At 36.8% G+C, this 19713-nt stretch overlaps 1 protein-coding gene across 6 annotated transcripts in view; it reads left to right on the top strand.

The window, feature by feature from the left end:
• Nucleotides 1-19713, top strand: part of PRMT3 (protein arginine methyltransferase 3) — an 81275-nt gene that overhangs the window by 20566 nt on the left and 40996 nt on the right. For all 6 annotated transcript variants that reach the window (XM_068945362.1, XM_068945360.1, XM_068945359.1 and 3 more), the window contains 3 exons: nt 494-559; nt 5953-6074; nt 10386-10485. In XM_068945362.1, the coding sequence (XP_068801463.1) occupies nt 494-559; nt 5953-6074; nt 10386-10485 (288 nt within the window). The remainder of the gene's footprint in view (nt 1-493; nt 560-5952; nt 6075-10385; nt 10486-19713) is intronic.

The raw sequence follows: 19713 nt of genomic DNA, 5'->3' as shown, positions 1-19713 counted from the left end.
GAAATAGAACAGGTTAATCTGATCTTTAGCTTTTTTGAAGGAAGCTATGTGTCAGGCAGTTAAATATTATAGAATAAAATGATACAAAATGTTTTATGGGCTAATGACTCGAGTTTTACTCTTGTATAGAAGGCTGTTGTATAAAGCTGATGCAGTATTGCCGCTGTGTTACTGCTGTTCCTGAGAGGTGTTTAAAAGCTTCAAAACATGTGAAATTCAACACTGCAGGTCAGAATGGTGTTAAGGCAGGTTTTTTTTTTTTTTTTTTTTTTTTTAAAACCTCCAGAAGCTCAACTGACTTCATTTACATAGATATAGATCATAAATTCTAAAAGACTGAAAGTATGGAAAATGTCATGGTTACAGAATCCTTGTAAGTACAGTAGCCAGAAAATATGTACTTGGGTCAGGTTAAAAGCAAGTTTTTCAGCATTTTTGAACTTTATCATGTTCATAAATAAAGTGAACATTGTTTTTATCACTTAATTCATAGGATAAAGTGCGTACAGAAAGCTATCGTGACTTCATATATCAAAACCCACATCTCTTCAAGGACAAGGTATGTAAAACAGCTCAGAAAATATAGTAGTTTCTGCAGTTTGTTTTTTCTCAAGTGGTAGAAATCCTTCATGTTGGCTACTTGGTGGCTTGGGGAATGGAATATCACACTGGCAAAATTTGATTTAATGTACTCTGACTTTATTAGGTGGTAGAGTGCTATTCAACTGCTGGAGGGTGCAAAGTGCTGATAACAGAAGTGCTGATCACTGTTGTCGTCGTTCTGTGTGTCGGGATGTTCATTAATTACGATGGCACGGTTAAGTCAAGCCTTTCTTGTGCAGTATTTTAAGCAGCATATATTTCAGAGAGACTTTACTACGATTTAAGTCAATTTCAATCTGTGCCCAGTATAGTAAAAACATCTCAAAAGCACTATATAATTGGAATTGGGGAAGAATTCGACTGCAGCTGATTTACTGAACTAATATTGTTTAGTCTCTCTAGACTAGGTTATTGTTAAATAACTTGAAATCAGGAACTAGTATTTCATTTATCATGAGGAGAGATTAGTCCTGTCTTTGTTTATGATACTGATGTGGTTATGGCCCGTACCCAGCTATGATCCTCCTCTTATCTTCTGTATTTGTACTGGTTATTTCTAATGAATTTGCTGTGTTCTGAGATATGCTGTGCAGCCTTCTGTTCTGGATTTTCTTTTCCATAGCTTTTCTCTGCCTGCTGCTTATCATTTTTCAGCCATGCATAGATACTGCTAACGTGAATACAGAATTTCTTGTTTTACAGAAATAAATCACTTTTTTATTTTGGTAGTGGCTGATTTTTTTTTTTAATGACACATCACTTTTAAAACAGTTTTAAAAGTGATAAAGGTGCACAAATTTGATAGTTCCTGAGTTGGAAATTCTCCTAGATAGGGTTTTGCAGTAGGAGGTTTACGTTTATTTCAAGGTAGATAGCACACAATATGTCCTATCTCAGGTTTGTTTGTTTGTTTTTTTCTGGCAACCAAAGTGAAAAAGTATTAGGAAAGGAATTTTCTTAGCTTTTGCTTCAGTCCTTGTCACAAGCCTATTCCTACTAAAGATTGCCAAGCTTTTAGTTACAAAGAGAGAACCAGCCAAAGTGTCGTAGAAACATTTATGCCGCCAGCTATGAAAAGATGTGAATGATCTCATAGCTGGATGGCTCATCCAACAAAGTACATAAAAGGGAGGAAGAAGAAATAAATTAAACTGTCTTGACAGCAGGTTAGTTTCACAGATGCCCCTAAAATTGATAATTGCAGGTTTTCACAGGGCAAGACTGACCTTAAGTTACATGGAATGTACTATTCCTAATAGAACAGTAATTTTTCACCATGGAGTGTGGATTGTATTTCTCCTCTGTTATGTGAACATTTTGGTAGTCATTCAAAACAAAGTGCAGGTGAGCTCTTCTAGACAAAGTTGCTGAAGTCCCACCTGTAGATGCAGTTGCTCAGGAGTGGACTAGAAAACTTGTGTACGTGTACCTTCTCTGTGTTTTTGCTTCATGTGAAAACATTTCACTTCTGAAGAAAAGCTTGTCCATTAATATTGCAGTAGATACAACTGGTTTCTCAACTCAGTGTTTCTACTGCAGGGTTTTTTTTTTTTTTTTTCCAAGGCATCTCTTCCCTCAAATTCACAATGTATCTGAACCCTATGTATTGAGGTCAAATGGAAAGAAATATTCTTAATTGCTTAGCCTTCCCAACGGCTGGCATTCAGGTGAACAGTGCCCCATTTCATTTCTCTGACCAAATGTTGATGTAGCTTGGTTTGCTCCTCCGGAGACTATATTGAATTTTTTCTAAAATATAATTCCAAGTGAAATCTGTTAATTTCTGTCACAGGAACTGTTGAGGTATTTTGCTTAAATTATATATAATGTAATGCTTTCAGAATCTTATTCATAAGTAACACTTCCAAAGTTGAGAAAATAGACTAATTTCCCTTAATACAGTTTGCTTATCGTAAAAGAAGATTAAAATGTGAAGAAGAGGAATATTCAAATATCATATTTCCTAGATGCCTGTAGTATTTCCTGTGGGAGTTCCTAGAACCCCATATTATATTTCTCTTTAGAAAATACATGGTGATGCTTGTTGTTTCTGAAAGGACAACTGTAAGTAGGTTGGGAGGGATTTTTTTGAAAGAGCTTAGTAGATCTTACTAGCTTTTAATGAAAATCCACGCAAAGAAGTGCAGTTGTTCAAACTGAGTGACAATAGAGTATCTAGGTTGGTTTGTTCTGTGTGCTTTATTCAGGACCAACCAACTTATTTTTAATTTAATTCTCAACTTGCAAAAGAAGTTATAAAAACTTGAACAAATCCTGCTTGCTGCTTTTGTTACCAACCTGCTGAAGGTACTTGAGAGGGGAAGTAGGACAATTTAGATTAGATTACCTAGCAGAAACAGTTAAAGGGGTGTTGCTCAGAAAAAAGATACATGATCCATTTGCAGCAAAAGTTAAAAAAAAAAAAAAAAAAGTAAAGTTCCCCCTTTTTTTTTTTTTTTTTTTGGATGGAAACAATAATTGGTTAGAAAAGCAATATTGCCATGCTTTAGTGTTTGTTGTGAAGTGGAAGTCTGAGGCAGGCATCAGTGCCATGTTGAGGGGAAAAATGCACTTTTAAATGTTCCTATTAGCAGTTCATTGGTGGAATAGATTGAATTGGCCAGATTACCTGACCTCCTGCTTTCCTGAAATGGAAGTATTTTCTTTTGTGACTAAAAGCAGAATATGAATTTTGCTTTGACTGCAGAAGAGGAAGATATGCTACTGTATATTATGATGTAGTCAAATCATCAGTCCAGCTGCTCCAGATCTCTGATGAGAGGCCATATGTGATCACTGCAAGAATGCATCAGCTGTAGACCTTTATCCTTAGGCTAATTGGTGATTGTTCTGCTTGTCTTTCAGTTTCTCAGATGTGTTCCAGCTTGTGTATATTCCCTCCTCTGCCTTTCTGGCCACCCCCATCCCCTTCCTAAGGCTAGATGAGTTCCATCTGGGTTTTTAAGTGACCAGGGCAGCTGTCCAAAGTGGTGTCTGTTTTGATTTTTTTCTCATTTGTGGTGATTGCTCTCTTTCATGCAACTGTACATCAAGATCATTCTTTCACAGAGGTTTATTTTTGGCTCTGACTTCCAGCTTTCACAGCTCAGCAGTTTTGTTAACCACCATGGGTAGAGTGTTAGAAGAGATGACATGAGGGGGCATGAGATTTCAACAGCTGCAGGAGCATTGGATTTTATTTTCTGTTCTTGCCTCCAGAAAACTTCAGCCTAGGGACTGTAGCTGCTACATACTAGAAACTCATTGTGAACGGGTCATAGAATTGATTCTTATTGGAACGTAGCTGTGAAGAGTTCAAGTGGAACGAGCAACTCTGGTTTCTGGAACTTCTGTTATCATGTTCAGGCCTTCACATAAGATGCTGAAAGAAAACATTAAACTTTTTTTTAAAGTCTGATTCCAGATTGTAAGTTACTCCATGAAGGCAGGTGGCAGTCAACTCTTCACTCGTTGCTTCTCAGTACAGTACAGCACAACACAAGCTAGCTTGCTGTGCTGCTAAGGATAAACTGTTTTTATTCATGCTGGCTTGAGTGTCTTTGCACTGTATCCGTCATCAAAATGTGCAGAATTGTATGTAACACAAGACAAGTGTACCTAATGTACAGAGCATTCAAATACTTAAATTGATACTGTATATCAGATGAAACTTAAAAGTGCGTGTACAAGTTCCTATTGTGCCAAAGCAGGACTGCTCAATAGCTCATAGTCTAGAAAGTTTGTCAGTTGGGTATGTTATTGCCTTGAGATAGCTTGTCAAATTGAGTTATAATTGTCAGTGTTTTGCGGGACTGATTCTACAGTGATCTGATGTCGTCCTGGAAAAAAATTCATTTCATGGCAGCTTTGAAGACCATTTTACAACACTGATGGAAGATGTGCTAAGGGGAGCTAGTGAAATTATCATACGTTATTACCTGTCTTATCTAAGTGCTACTTCTAATAGATTATTTTTATCTTAGGACTCTTTCTAGTAATTTATACTTACCATCTTGTTTGGGTCTCTTGTATGAGAAAGGAAGTCTAATATTATACTTTGGATTGTGTTAATTTTTAAATGCTTTGCGTAATATGAGTGCTTGTACATACTGCTGAGGAAACGGAAAGTTTTGGGGTTTAATGCTTAAAATGTTTAAGCACCTATACTAAAGCTTAAGTATATATTGAGCGAAAGTTCAACCATAAGGCTATTAATGACCTGGACAATGAGGCAGAGTACACCTTCAGCAGATTTGCAGATGGTAGAAAACTGGGAGGCGTGATTTATATGTCAGATGTTTATGCTGCCTTTCAGAGGGACCTTGACAAGCTGGAAGAACAGGTAGACAGGAAACTTGTGCAGTTCATCAAAGGGAAATGCAGAGTCCTGTACCTGGGGAGGAATAATCCCATGCCCCAGTACAGGATGGGGACTGACCACCTGGAAAGCAGCTCTGCAGAAAAGGACCTGGGGGTTTTGGTGGACATGAGCCAGCAATGTGCTATTGTGGCAAAGAAGGCCAACGGCCTCCTGGGCTGCGTTAGGAAGAGTATCGCCAGCAGGTGTAAGGAGGGTGATTCCCATGTACTCAGCACAGGTGAGACCACAGCTGGAGTGCTGGGTCGAGTTCTGGGCTCTCCAGTGCAAGAGAGACAAACATCTGCAGGAGTCCTGTTTTCTTGAATGTACTTTAAATGAAGTGTGCTCATGAAGCTTACTTTTCTTAGATTTTTTTGTCCTGTTTTGATTCTGAAAGGTGTTAGATAGAAAATATTTTCAAGTGTTAAAACCGTACCAGTCACTACTTCAAAATTTAATCATCTAAGCCATAGTTGTTTTGAGGCACTGTGCTAATTTTTAGCAGAGGATTCCTGAATTCTTTACAAAGAACATGAAAATGTGTAGAATTTTTTCATGAGCAATAAATAGGAAGAAATGTTCCTCAGCCCTGTCCACCTACAGTTCCTCCCAAATTGTTGTTTGGATTTAGTTGTTAGCTTGAGCAATTCACTGATACTAAAATTCTTCAGGCTCTGATTTCCAGTCTTTCCTATACGTGTAACTGTTAGTTACCAAGTAATTGCAAGCAATTATTTTTCTCATGTGAATGAGTTCATCTGCAGCAGGAGCTAGTCTGCTTTTTATTTATCTGTAAAAGGCAATAAAGTATGTGGAGTTATATATGCAATTTGACTTGGATTATTTCTGGATGTCATTGTAAGATTTGATGCTACCTTTGATTTCTTCTGTTGGAATAGAATATATCCCTGATGTAGAAAAAGACATGTAGAAAATGCTAGTGAGGGAAATAAACTGAGGTAAAAATAAATGTGTCTTACTCATTTCAGGTGGTTTTGGATGTTGGCTGTGGAACTGGAATACTCTCCATGTTTGCTGCAAAAGCAGGTGCAAAGAAGGTGATTGGAGTTGACCAGTCTGAAATTGTTTATCAGGCAATGGACATCATTAGGTGGGAAAAGTTCTGAAACAGTATACTAAATTAATATTGCTTTAAATAGTTTTTTTTAAAGGTACTAGTAAATGATCAGTTAACACTCGCTTGCTTTTATTGAAGATATGTGAAATGATACAGTCTGTGACCTTTCTTTGTCCTAAGAACTAACACAGATTTTTATTGAGCAGTCATCTTGAATGCTCTTCTGACGGAGGTAATTTAAACAGGGCTCTACTTGGGGCAAAACATTTCCCAGACCTTCCTTTTGACGCTAGTGTAGGGGCCAGTGCTGCCGTGGTGTAGAAGCTCAAACTGACCGCTGCCAGTGCTTTTTCTGTTCTTATACTTTTAGATGTTCCTGCTGGTAGAACTTTGAAGTGGAAGTAAAGCTTGTAGATTTTTAGGCAGCACACATTAGAGTGCAGACATATTTTCCTAGATGATGTGACTTTGTTTTTTTTAAAGTTCTAATTAAGATGAATCCAGTGAAAGTTGTTTAGTTTTTTAGATTTTTTTGTAGATCTTCATATTGGCATTATTTGTTTGTTTTATGAAATGTAGCTTTCTTTGGCTAATAGATTTTATAATTACATAGTATTAGTTTTAACTTGTGGAAAGCAATTTTCTAGCATGGTTTCTGTACACTAGTATATTTAAAGGAATTTTTCTTTGTGGAGGTGAAATGTCTTATTTTTTACCTCTGTATTTTGCTCTTTATTTTAATAAGAGAAAGAAATGTACTGTCTTTGATAGTTTTCATGCTTATTGGAAAGTGATTGCCATTGCACTGTTATATTTTTCTACAGTTAAAAAAAAAACAATTTTAGAAGCAGGCATGCATGCACACACACTCTCTGTAGAGTAACTGAGAAAAGTTGTTTCTAGGAGAATTACTAAGATGCTGCACACGATGTAAACTATCACAGAATAGTATAGGGTGAAAGGACCCCTGGAGGGCTTTTGGTCCAGTCCTCTGTCAGAGCAGGCTCAGCTAGAACAGGTAGATGGCTTAAGCCTTGTCCAGTCACTTTCTGAACATTGCCACTTCTGTCTGAACTTCTCTGGAAAACGTCTCGTTTGACTATGCTCACTCCGAAGGGTTTTCTTCCTTTCTTTTCCTAATTGAAACTTCCACTGTTGCAGATTGTGTCCATTGCCTCTCATGCTATCCGTGTGTAAATCTGAGAAGAGCTTGGCCCTATTTTCTCTGCACCCTCCCCCTACGCAGAGGCAGACATCGGTGGGAACTGCCCAAAAACCTTCCCTTCGTAAGACTGAACAAACACAGTTCTCTTATACCCTACCTGTACATCATGTGCTCCAGCCCCCAGGCATCTTGGAGGTCCTTCAGTGGACTTGCTTCAGTATGGCAATATCTGTCTTGTACTAAGGAGCCCAACCTGGACTCTGGACTCCATGGTGCAGTGTCACCAGCCTCAAATAGAGGGGAATGTTCACTTACCTCGGCCTGCTGCTACGTTCTTGCAAGTGTGATCCAGCAAGCAGTGGGCCGTCTTCACTGCAAGGGTACACTGCTGACTTAGGTTCAACTTTATCAGAAGGCCCCTCAGTGGGGAGGGCAGTGATTAGCAAGCAGAGCTGCTTTCTAGTCAGCCAGCACCCAGCCCGTACTGTTTGGTGGGATTATTCCAGCCCAGGTGCAGAACTTCACATTTGTCTTTGTTGAACTTTGAGGTTCCTGTCAGCCTATTTCTACAGTCTGACAGTCTTCTGAATAACATCCCTGCTCTCCATTGTATCAGCTGCTCTTCTCCAGTTTGACGTTAACCACAAACTTGCTGAGGGTGCGTTCTGTCCCATCATCCACATCGCTAGTAGATGTGGATGTTAACTAGTTAGGCCTAGCGTAGACCCCTGAGGAATGCCTCTAGTACCAAGGCTGCCAGTTAGACTTCCTACTGCTTATCACAAGTTTTTGAATCTGGTGGTCTAGTCACTTTCCACCCATCTGATAGTACATTTATCCACTCCCCATTTCACTAATTTGGCTGTAGAGGATGTTATGGGAGACTGTGGTGAACTGTATGTAAAAATGGATCAATGACATCTGAACATTTAAGGTGAAGAATTTCTAGCATGAACAGCAGGAGAGAGATGCAGGTGCAAATGGGTAGTGCTGATAACTGAGGTGGGTGGGTTTTTGTCAGAGTAACTGTGGAAAAAAAGGGTGGGTAGATACTGAGGAATTTGGGATTGTCTTAAATGGCATCTTATTACTATTGTACTACATGACGTATTTAAAATTATTCATCGCTTCTAACAAGGGCACGTGAAGTTCTTTGTGTACGTTACTTAGAAAATGATAAAAGTATCGTCTAACTCACGTATTGCTCTTGGTGAGGAAAGGGAGACGCCTTTAAGAAAAACAAATCAAAACTTTTAACCTTCTGAGAGTGATGAATGACCACTTGAAATACGCAGTGAACTATCACTAAAGCTATGTGTTTATAGGTAACTTCCGCTATAAAAAGATCAATTCACACTGAAGTATTCAATTTACATGAAAACAATTTATATTTGTCCTGTTAAATCTACTTTTCCTGAAGGAATATAGCTGACAAACATGTAACAGAGTAGCAAATGTTTATTGGAAGACTGAATGAACGTGTGCTATTTAAAAATGACTTTTGTAGTGTCTCTCCACCTATAATTACCGTATATGCTCAAGATCTTTTGATCCTCCCAGAATTCAGGTTCGTTTCTAAAGTGCTTTAGTAGTTATTAGAAGCAGCGCAATTGACGTATGAGTAAGTAAACTGGAATAAGTGGCCTGTGCGGCATGATTCTTCCCCAAGGTTACACAGTAAACTTGTTAAACTAACTGCTTGCCTTTTTATTTTCTTAATATGAATAGCTGCCCATAAAATTTCTAGTGTGATGAATGACTTGACTTTTGTCATTTGTCACTGTTACAATAGAATAGAAACTTGAAGTATACTTTCAAAATAACATCTCTGAGGTTTTTCGAAAATATATAAACTAAATACTGTTACATTGCCCTACAATTGAAAATAAATATATAATGAGTTGGTCCCTTTTGTCTCTTTTGTTTTAGATTATGTCCTTTTGCCTGGTCATTTGGAAAGTTACCTTTAGATCCTTTTTGTCTTTCTTAAAATACTGGTGTGGGTGAAAGCTCTTTAATGTTTTATTTTTCATTTGGAGCTTCTAGTAGTAAAAAGACTTCTGTTTACAGCACTGAATATGATATTAGTGCTAAATTGTTGCCACTTTAACAGAAGACTGTCATATATAGAGAATATTTAATTGCTCTTTCCAATAGCCCACATGTTCAAGTAGCCCTTTGACCTTCCCTTTCCCTCCCTTCATTCCGATCTTTCTCCCATTGTCTTTTAGATTGAATTTTTAATGTGATTACTGGTCTGCCCTGGAAGTCAGACAGATTGTAAGAGTAAGATATCAGGGTGGGAGAGAAGGGGCAGAGATAAGAGCTGCACTGGAAAGATAAATCTCATCGGTGGGAATACTTATTCTGCCTAGCTATTGTAATAATGGTATATGCAAGAAAGATTGATATGATTTGGCAAGGGAAAAAATACTACCCTTCAAGCACTTAGCAGTTTCATTGTCATGTAGTTTTTATTTCAAAAACAGTAGTCACATCATAGCATTTTGCTGCTTGTACAGGATGTTTATACTGCCACTTGCGTAAGAGGTAATACCTGATCACTGCTGCTGTTAAACATTGCAGATGACTTTGGCTAGAAGTACAATGGGGAAGGTGCCTTTATTATGGAATAACTGTAATATTGATCTAGAGGGAACATTTGTTCTCAGTGACTTTGCAGCTGGTTTTGTTTAATAAAAAAACAAATCGTGCAAAACAGCTTTGTAAGGAAGCTAATTTCCATCGCTATCCTAGTGTGATGTGTAGGCTCTGATCACTGTAGACTTACTCTACAAGGGTCAAAGAAGGAGAACTGGGAACTAGCAACTCTGTTTAAAGAGGAAAGTCATTTTAAGTTGCCTTCCTCTCCATTTTCCTGGGCTCTGAGGTCTACACATTTGCATGCGTGGCACATCAGAGATGTACAGATCTGCTCTCCGCCACATTTGCCTGACAGTTAGTCTGCTGCAGTTTTTGGAAGCTCAGGAATGTTCCCTCTGAAATAAAACTGAGAAGAGAAGTATTTTAGTGCTGTGTAGATTAGTTTAAGAAAAAGGAGAAAAAAAAAAAAAAGAAGTATTTGGGGAGGGAGGGATGCAAAATGTAAACATTAATATATCTCTCTGGACAGCATAGAATGGAAATACCAACTAACTTGTTTAAATTGTGACTTTCAGGTTAAATAAACTTGAAAATATCATTACATTAGTCAAAGGAAGAATTGAAGAAGTAGATCTGCCTTTGGAAAAAGTGGATGTAATTATATCTGAGTGGATGGTAAGGTGCACGAATATTCTTTTCAAAACAGTTATTTTCAGGAAAAAAAATGCACTACTTTATTTCATTTGAAGAAGTATTCTTAAAGTGCTGCTATTATCTTTCTGCCAAAAATGTGTCTTACTTGCAGAAGCGTTTTTGAACACATGGGAGATGTGATGGCCATCCTGATTACGTGGTACTCAAATGTAATTCCTCATCCTTCTTGTTCATGCTGTTTCAAGTCAAGGTTAAAAAAGTACAGTTAAGCTGTTTGGGGCACAGTGATAGGTTTCTGTTATGTAATTAGCTTGCAAATTTGCAGAAATATTCTTTATTCCTGAAAAATAGTATTGTAGCTGCTCTGGCAAAAGTAATGAAGAAACTCTCTACTGGCCACCTAACTAGATCATTCTGATAGGTAAAATAGCTTTAGTCCATGAAGATGACTAAAGATCATGACTAAGCAATAAAGGTGGTACTGAAGGTGAGGAGCATGCAGGCTGGGGAATCTGCTAAGTGTATATATATATAAAGATGTAGGCACAAGCTTGAAGACATAGTGTTACTATTGATTGTGTGTGTGTGTGTGTTTCTTTTCTTTTTTTTTTTTTTTTTTTAAACCGTAAGAGTGAAATAACTGATTTTAAAACCATGTAATAAAGATGATAGCCAAAAGGAAATGTATGACACAGAGTGTGAATGAGCCGTTATTGTCTGGAAGCCATTGGTTTTCAGCAGTGGACAGTTGTCTTCCTTTTGTGTGGTGGCTGAATGCCATTGCACAGTTGTGCTTGTTACCTGCCATACAATTCTAATAAGGAAATCCAAGTGCCGGACTGATCTTCATAGCACCTAAATAAGTCTGATCCCTAGAAAGTATGGTAGGAAGCACCCTTTTTGACTTCTTTCTCGTGGCCTTCTGCTATTCAGTCTCCACCTATATCCCAAACCTTCAGCATTCCATATAGAAAACTCTTTGAAACAGTGTTTTCACACTGTTTTCCACTGTTCATACTTAAAGAAATTGTCTTTCAAATTTAAGATCAATAGTGAAATCTTGCATTCTGAGTTACTTTTTTGACAAACTGTGGGTGTTCTACAGTCCAGGACCCTTGGGACAGACATCACGTGTGCACTAGGAATCCATATGTATCCAGTTAGTTTCCAGGTAAATACAGAAACAAATTTTTAGCTTTGTTTCTTATATTACATATTTCAGAGTGCTGGAAATCTACAAGTGTTATGTCTTAGTTGTCTAATGCATGTTATTTGAAGCATGACCTTGATCTACTGTTGAGTTCACTAGTTTCTAAGCAGGTTTAAGCCATTGGCATAGGTGGTTTAAAATCAGCACGTTACAGTTGGTGATTTCTGAGGGCATAGTGACTTAACAGTTGAAATGTAATTATAGATCTTTTGGGGAGACTTCTAATCAGTTGCCTAATCTGTGCATCAAGAATAATGTTCCCCAAAATATGTTTCTTATTCTGAAGCCCAAGATCTGGTTTTAAAGTGACTTGAGCTTAAGTAGTGTTTGTAAATCGATGCCTCTGTGCTGAAACAAGGGATTTTGAGAAGTAGCTCATGTAAGAAATGAAGTATTTAATGTTCAGTGTTTCCCACTTATGTGCTAATTTACCCTTTAATATCATAATTATATAGCCATGTACATTTCACTGAATTAGGTATTCTAAATATTAGGAATTATTAATTAGGAATGTTAGCATTTTTATAGGTTGCTGCAATACCGAGATAAAGAGGACAATGCTGTGGAAGTAAGATTGATAGCTGGACAACATACAGACTGTTCCAGCGCTGCCCAGAGAGAAACAATATTTTGCCTAGATGCAAATGAAGGTTCCTCTTTGTCTGGCTTTCTAATGTTGTCCATTTTCACTAGTGTTTGAATTTATTTTTTTCTTCTTTTCCTCCCCTGCGTGATATTGACTGGTGTGAAATCTCTTGTTAATATGAGAACGTGGGGGCTTGAAAATTGAGTGACCTCTTGGTTGAAAATGTTGTAAATGTGAAGCGTGGAAGCCAAAAAGACCTCGATATATGTCCGCTTTAGCTCTTCATGTAGAGCTTCTGAATGGACCAGTAGGAAAACTCCGATGGGAACAGTATTTTTCTCTTTATAACAAAGATATGAAAAGCTACTGTTTTGTTTAGAAAAGAAACAGACTGCTTTTACAGTAGTAAGCATCAAACCCCTTTGTGGAGCCGTCACTTCATTCTGTTTTGTACAGGACAGCATTTAGGACCAGTACTCTGTAAGCTGTTAAGAGTCATGCATAGAGGACCAGAAAAATAAAAGCAAGCATGAAGCAACAGAATGGAAGATGGAGAGAGTGTAATGCATTTGTCAGGAGTGTTTCTAGAGCAGTCTTAGAAAAATGGCACATTCTTGGATGAGCACTGCATTATGAGCATCTCAAATGTAGCTGAATTCTGATAATTCTTGGATGAGCACTGCATTATGAGCATCTCAAATGTAGCTGAATTCTGATCATTCTTGGATGAGCACTGCATTATGAGCATCTCAAATGTAGCTGAATTCTGATCATTCTTGGGCTTCTGTAAGTGGCCTGTGGCTTCCCCAGACTGCTTTTTCTCACTTCTCTTTCACCTTTAGATTTTTTTATCTTAAAATATGCAAGAATGGGAGAAGCATCTTAAATATCACACAATATGTAAGTGTATTTGTGCAAGTTATCCATATACACATATGAAGCCAAGTTGTATTTAAAACCTATATAAGCTATCTTATAAAAGATAGGTTTTTTTCAGTTTTGAATTCATCTGAATCAGGTTTTGTCATTTTCCAGGTTAAGAGGCTGAAAGAATGAGCTGCTGTCTCTTCAGCAGTTTTTTGTTTTTTAAGCCTATGAAAGAAATTAGCAGACAGGGAACAGTGATCTCGCTAATCTAGCCGTGATTAAAGAAGTTTGTCTTTAACAGAGAACCTGCTCTCTTTTATACATCTTAGTTTAGCCACTAGCAGGAGTTATTAATATTCTGCTCACATAGCCGTGATGTAAAGACTAAATGCATTGTTTATGAGACCTGAAGTATGCATGTTCAACATCTTTGAAATCACACCAGAAGCTCAACACCGGCCTGATTCAGTGTTCTACTAAAACTAGTATGTAAACTATTCAGAGAGATAGGGGAAGATGTGATGAGCTACAAGCAATTCTTCTTGTATCTGAAAGGCAGACTGCTAAAGATGAAGGGCCTGAATACCCGTATTAATCCATCTTTTCAGTCCATAGAGCCACCTCTGCCTGGTGAACATTGCCTTCAAAAAGAAGACAAGAATGGCTAAGTGATAGCCCATTCTGCTAAACAAACTGATTCTTTAGGAACCAGTCTTGCAGTTTTTGGAGACAGATATTTGAATGTAAACATGCATGAATTCTGTACCAGATCTCACTGCTGGCCTTGTTTATGGAGGTTTGCTTCTCCAAGATTGTCCAGTACTCTGTAGCAGGGCTGTAGTCTTCTGATGTATCATCCTGCTTGGTTACCTTGAGCTCTGATGTGTGAAAATTTTCACAGCCTTAATTCGTGAAGCTTTCCATTATTGTTAATGGTCACAGGTGCCAGCCTCTGGAAAAAAAATAACAGTTTTATTTGCCTGCTTGCTTGTATTGTGGGAAATCTACAAGCAAATCTTTCATCTTTTTATTCAATTTATAGAATTAAATGAGTTGTATGTATAAGCAAAGGTACAAATAAAATAAATGAATATTTGTACACAGTGCCTAATGGCAATCTGATGCAAATGGATTTCTGACTACACATCAGTGATTTGTTTTTGCCTTTGTGTAAGGAATAAAACCCCTTGTCAGTTAATGATTCAGTCTGAAAATGGTTTACAAATGCACAAATTTCAGTGGAAGTCGAATTTTGACTTGAATGCTGCATATGTTTAATGGGCAAGTACTTTCGTTAGCATGAATTGACTATGCAGTAGACTTGTTCACAGGCAGGTTCACATTTACGCCCTCTCCCTGGAGGTATAGAATTTAAAGAAGCAACGATGTTTTACAGTAATTAGTGTAATTTTACATACAGTACTTAAGTGTGAAATGAGAGCTGCTATGCAAAATGCTGAAGCTAGTTTTCAGTTAAATTGAATGCTGGGTGGGAAGAGAGTACTTGCTATAAACGTACAAAGGTGGTTTTTTACTGCACATGTGGGTATTGGTAATGTAATTGGTAACTTCATAGGCTGCTTACTGAAAGGATGAGTGCAGAAAAAAACAAAATATGCTATTTTTCTGGAATGTTAATTCTTATTCAGGTGTGTCTGTGTAGTTTTTCATCTCCTGGTATGCTTTTATTTTCTGTAGATAAGAATATAAAACTAAAAGTTGAGTTTGCTTGAAAAATTCTCTCTCTTTCTCTCTCTCTTTTTTTTTTTTTAATTAGATAACTTTGAAGTGATAGCTTGATGGGTTGGAAGGAAATAAATATATATGAAATAATGAAAACAGTCGTCCCTCCTTCCTTTTTTTCCTCCATTTCTATGATGAATATAATGCAATGATGCTTTTTAACACTTATTTACTATTTTTTCTTCAGTCTTGACCTTCTATAGCAATTCCGTTAATATTTGGAGATGCAAATATTTGATTTCTATAACACAATAAATTATATTTTACGTAAAAATAGAAGTTTTTGTGCTTTTTTTTTTTTTTTAATGCTGTGTAGAGAGAATACTTAAGTAGCTGAATACGTTACTTCCTTTACAGGAAAATGAGGGAATATCTTTTCTTGCATGAGAGTACTTTTATTTTTGTCCTCATTCAATAACGCATGTCACTTTTCTGCTGTTCAGATCTTCCCTTTTGGTGTTCTCACTCATCTCACGTTTGTTTAGGACGCAACAGGGTATGCATAATAATAAAGTCGAGCTGTGGATTTGAAATGTGTGTGCTTGCTCTCTGACAGTAGTGAATTGTTTCCCTGGTATATTTTTTTGAATTAAATCATACGTGAAACACTAACTCTGAGCAGCAGGAAGGCTTACTAAGTATGAAAGAAATGGGGATGTAGCAGATCATGCAGAAGTGTTCATATGTAGCTGCTGCTTCTCATTTAGAAGTGCCATGAATTTGGACATCTTTTCTTTTTTTTGTAAAGTTTATGTCTCACAAAACTGGATGGGCCCCATCAGTTTTGTGTGTCTGTTAACGCAAGATTGCATTTTGTATTCTAAATTAGAATCTGTCCAGTCTCTTTTACCCTCAGTGACTTGTTCCACTCTGCAGTCCAGTGGAGACGTTGTAGTTAGAAACTTCATTTAAGGCACTAACACAATCTTTACACTGATAGGATATGTTTTGGGGGTTTTTTTGGTTTTGTTTGTTTTTCTAAAGTCCACACTATGGGCCAGTTGTTTGATAGCTGCCTTACGTCTCATTAAATATTCAGTATGGGACCTTACTGAATCTGGGGTACCAGACCAGATCCAGTTATGTTGCAAAAAAATAATAAAACTAATATCTGATAGAATAAAATATGCCTATTCAAGTAGTTAAATATTGCTTCTCATTTCTGTCCTTACACACTAAAAATTCTACCAATTCCTGCGATTGTGACCATGCTCATGCCTCTCTTTTAAAAGGATTTTTAATATGCATGGATTTCACTCATAAGTAGCTAATAAATAAAGGTGAAACCAGGTTTCAGTCAGTTATTTGATATAAACAGTTAAGCATAAATGAAGAGGTATATTCAGTGTAAAATCATCTGTTTTTAAGAGAAGCGTTTTTCTTCAGCCATTTCCACACACGGATACCCTTCTTTTGAATTACATGCTGTTCTTATGTCTTGTGGCCTAAAAAGAGGTTAATCGCTTTTTCTCCATGAAGAATATTATGCTGAATGCTGAAGTGCTCGTGTTAGAAGAACTTCCTGTATGTAGGTTTTGCTCTATTTGTAAAATATTTTTTCCTAGTTTTTCAATTAAAATGAAAGTAACTACCTTGGAGTGGTGTAGTTTATTTGAGTAAGAGAGGGGAAAATAACAATGCATGGTATCATGCCAGAGAAGTTTTGTGAGGCTGTTACAGTTCTGTTAAAAAGCACGAAATACAAAAGTAAGGGATACAGAAGGGTGTTCCTGTTGCTTGGAACACAGACTTGTCGTTAGACTCGTGGATGTTTTTGATAGCTGATTCTTTGGATAGATCTAGCATAGGACATATGCTTTAAAGGAGTAAGTCTGACTTCTGTGCATTCCTGTTACTGTTTGGGTCTGTTTATATTGCTTTTTGACAGCTGGAGAACATTCACATCCCTTAAGTGTTGAAAATATAAAAATAAGGAACTTTTTGTTCATTTTGTAAGGAGAAGCAGTCAGCTTTTTAGTAGAAACTGCATCCTGTGACAGCCTAGTATTTAAGGTGTGCCATGTATTGAGTTTGTCTTTAACAGAGAACCTGCTCTCTTTTATACATCTTAGTTTAGCCACTAGCAAGAGTTATTAATATTCTGCTCACAGATCTGTGTCGTAGGCGTCTCTTTGCAGTAATTAATTTTGAAGGTGCTAATACCCATTTAAGAAAAACAAAACCCTGGACGTTGTCAGTGGGGAAGTAAGAGTGCCCCGTAGCGTCATGGGGAAAAAATGTCAGGTGTAATTCTCTGTCCAGATGGCACCCCTACAGGTGAGGCAGCAGCCTGTGAAATTACATTCTAAATTATGCTGCAGATGAGCACAGCACACGGAGCAAAACGTTTTGGTATAGGTAATAAATGACTTGATTCAGTACCAACGACAGTTTATATAACTTACAGGAATGTTATATTGCACTGGGGGAAATGTAGGAATGAGGGGGGGAAAAATAACAAAAGTGCCAAAAGGAAAAGGGCAGGGAAAGGGCAGTGAGAATTTAACTGTATTTCTGGTTAGGAGGTTTGTCTTTCAGCTGTACTTCTTAGGCTCGATTGACAAACATTGTAGATGACTGGCATTTTAGACAGGAAAAAAACAAGTTAAAAAAAAAAAAAAGTCCATAAAGATGGCACTTTGTAACGTGTCTGCTAATATATTTTAAAAATCTCTTAAAGGGAAAATGATGTTTATGTAGTTATGCACTGCCACAATCTGTTTTAGTAATTCCATAGCAAGTGTTAGGGCATGAGTTCAAATTTCTTAGCTATATGAACTACATAATATATATAATACTGCATGTGTGTGTATATTTATATATAATTACTGTATATACACACATGTATGCACATGCTATATATACATGCTGTATATATACCGCTAAGAATTTTTTGTATGTGTGTATCTGTCTGTGTGTATGTGTGTGTGTGTATATATATATTTTCTTAGTCGTATCAGCAGTATAAGCCTCAGCCAAAAGATGCTAACTGATCTTAGGGTATGTCCTGGAGGTCACATTCAAAAGACCATGGAAAGTCCCTCATTTTTCTGTTAAAAGCATCTGAAAAGATTTTCTGTGGACGAAGCATAATCTAGTATTAAAACTGCAAGAATAAAAATAAAAACAAAAACTCTGGTTCTCTTGTGTGCTTTTGGCTTGCTGTAGGCCATAGAATAATCTCTGCCCAATGCAATAGGCTTTCCTGGCCTTTTTAACCATTTTGCAAAGCTTACAAAAAACATTGCTCACAAAGCAGTAAGGTTCATTCTGGGACTTGTTCTAAGAACACAGTCCTTGTTGAATGCTAGTAAGACATGCTTCAAGTTTTTGGGTTTCTGTTTTTCCTCTGTGTTAATTCTGAAGGCTGCAATGCGGAGGGTGACGTTTCTAAGCAACTCTGAATGTGCAACATTTTTTGTTCTGGGAGCCAAAGACAAAATAAAACATCCAAGATGTCATAAACTTGAAATAAACTTTATACCTTTAGCAATGAAATTCCCAGGCAATGCTTGTTATCTATGCTAGTTTGACATGATGATTTCAAAAAATAATCCTATGGTTGTACAAATATGGAAGTGTAGGAAAGATGAAGAAAAAAAATCATCAGAGCTTTGCTTTGCTTGGTCACTGCTGACTGCGGTTGTAGAACTGCAAGTCCAAAGTCTGGGTTTTCTGGTGTTTTCGTGTTTTATATGTTCTTTCCAACTCCATCCCGCGTATAAATCAGACTATGAGGCTAAACTCTGTTTTAGAAAAAATGAGCATTAGGCCATCAAGTGAAAGTACAAAATATATGCTAGTATGATTAATTTCCATTGATTTTATATCTTGAGAACATGTATGTGGATTAAATATGGTACAGGATTTGGTAAGGATAACAGTCATTCAAACTTGCAAAATACGAAGGATGTTAAATAAAACTAAATCAATGCGTAAATAAATGACTATATACCTCTTAAAAATTTGTGGTTTACTTAAAAACAGTGGAGAAACTGGATGTAAAATAAAAAATAATTGGACGTAATGCTGCTATATGTGTTGGCTCTGTGTTTTAGCAAATGGCTGACTCAATTTTTAAAAGCATATAATATGTTATTCTAAACAATTATAGCTGTGTGATTAGCCTTATATAAAATTAATCTCAACATTTACCGCAAAAACTAAGCAAATTTAACTCTAACCATTTTTGTGCCGAGAATATTTTAAACTCAGATGTTGCTAAATGATGTAGAAGGTCTAGAGAACCTCCGTCTTTGAGATATGATTTATTTCCACTTGTCTTTGTGAGCAGTATCTAAGCCAACACAGGGCACTACTAAGTTGCAAGTGTGTAGCAGCAAAAATGCATTCCTTCTGATGTTTCTCTGACAATAACTTTAATATTACTTGCAGTTCTAAGTGGGAAGAAATTTTCTTGACCTTTTTTTTTTATGGCAGCTAAAAATTGATCCTATAAAGTCAATACATATAGTTTATCACTTGGAGTTTGAGGTACATTTGATTTCTAACTCACGTTGCTTGTTCAGTTTTTCTGAACTTCTCACAGCGTGCTTTTTCATAATTTCCTTTTCTTATAAGCAAATGCAAATTTAATAAAATTACCTATATAGATATTTAATTTATTCTGATTTAATGTTCTAGGACTGTATCAGATAATTTTTAGTATAGATAGGTATTTATTACCTGCAGTTTAATTGAAGAGGTATTAAGATATTCGCAATTTGGGAAATTAAAGACGATACTTTATGTAACTAAAGTTTTATAGTAAAAATACCCGGGTTTTTTAGTGTTGAAAAATTCAATAGGTGCTGGCTCTTATTAAGATGTATGGGCAAATAAC

The sequence above is a fragment of the Struthio camelus genome, chromosome 5 (assembly GCF_040807025.1).
Source record: "Struthio camelus isolate bStrCam1 chromosome 5, bStrCam1.hap1, whole genome shotgun sequence".
Lineage (NCBI taxonomy): Eukaryota > Metazoa > Chordata > Aves > Struthioniformes > Struthionidae > Struthio > Struthio camelus.
Note: the sequence above shows the minus strand (reverse complement) of the source record. Positions and strands in the feature narration are given on the sequence as shown.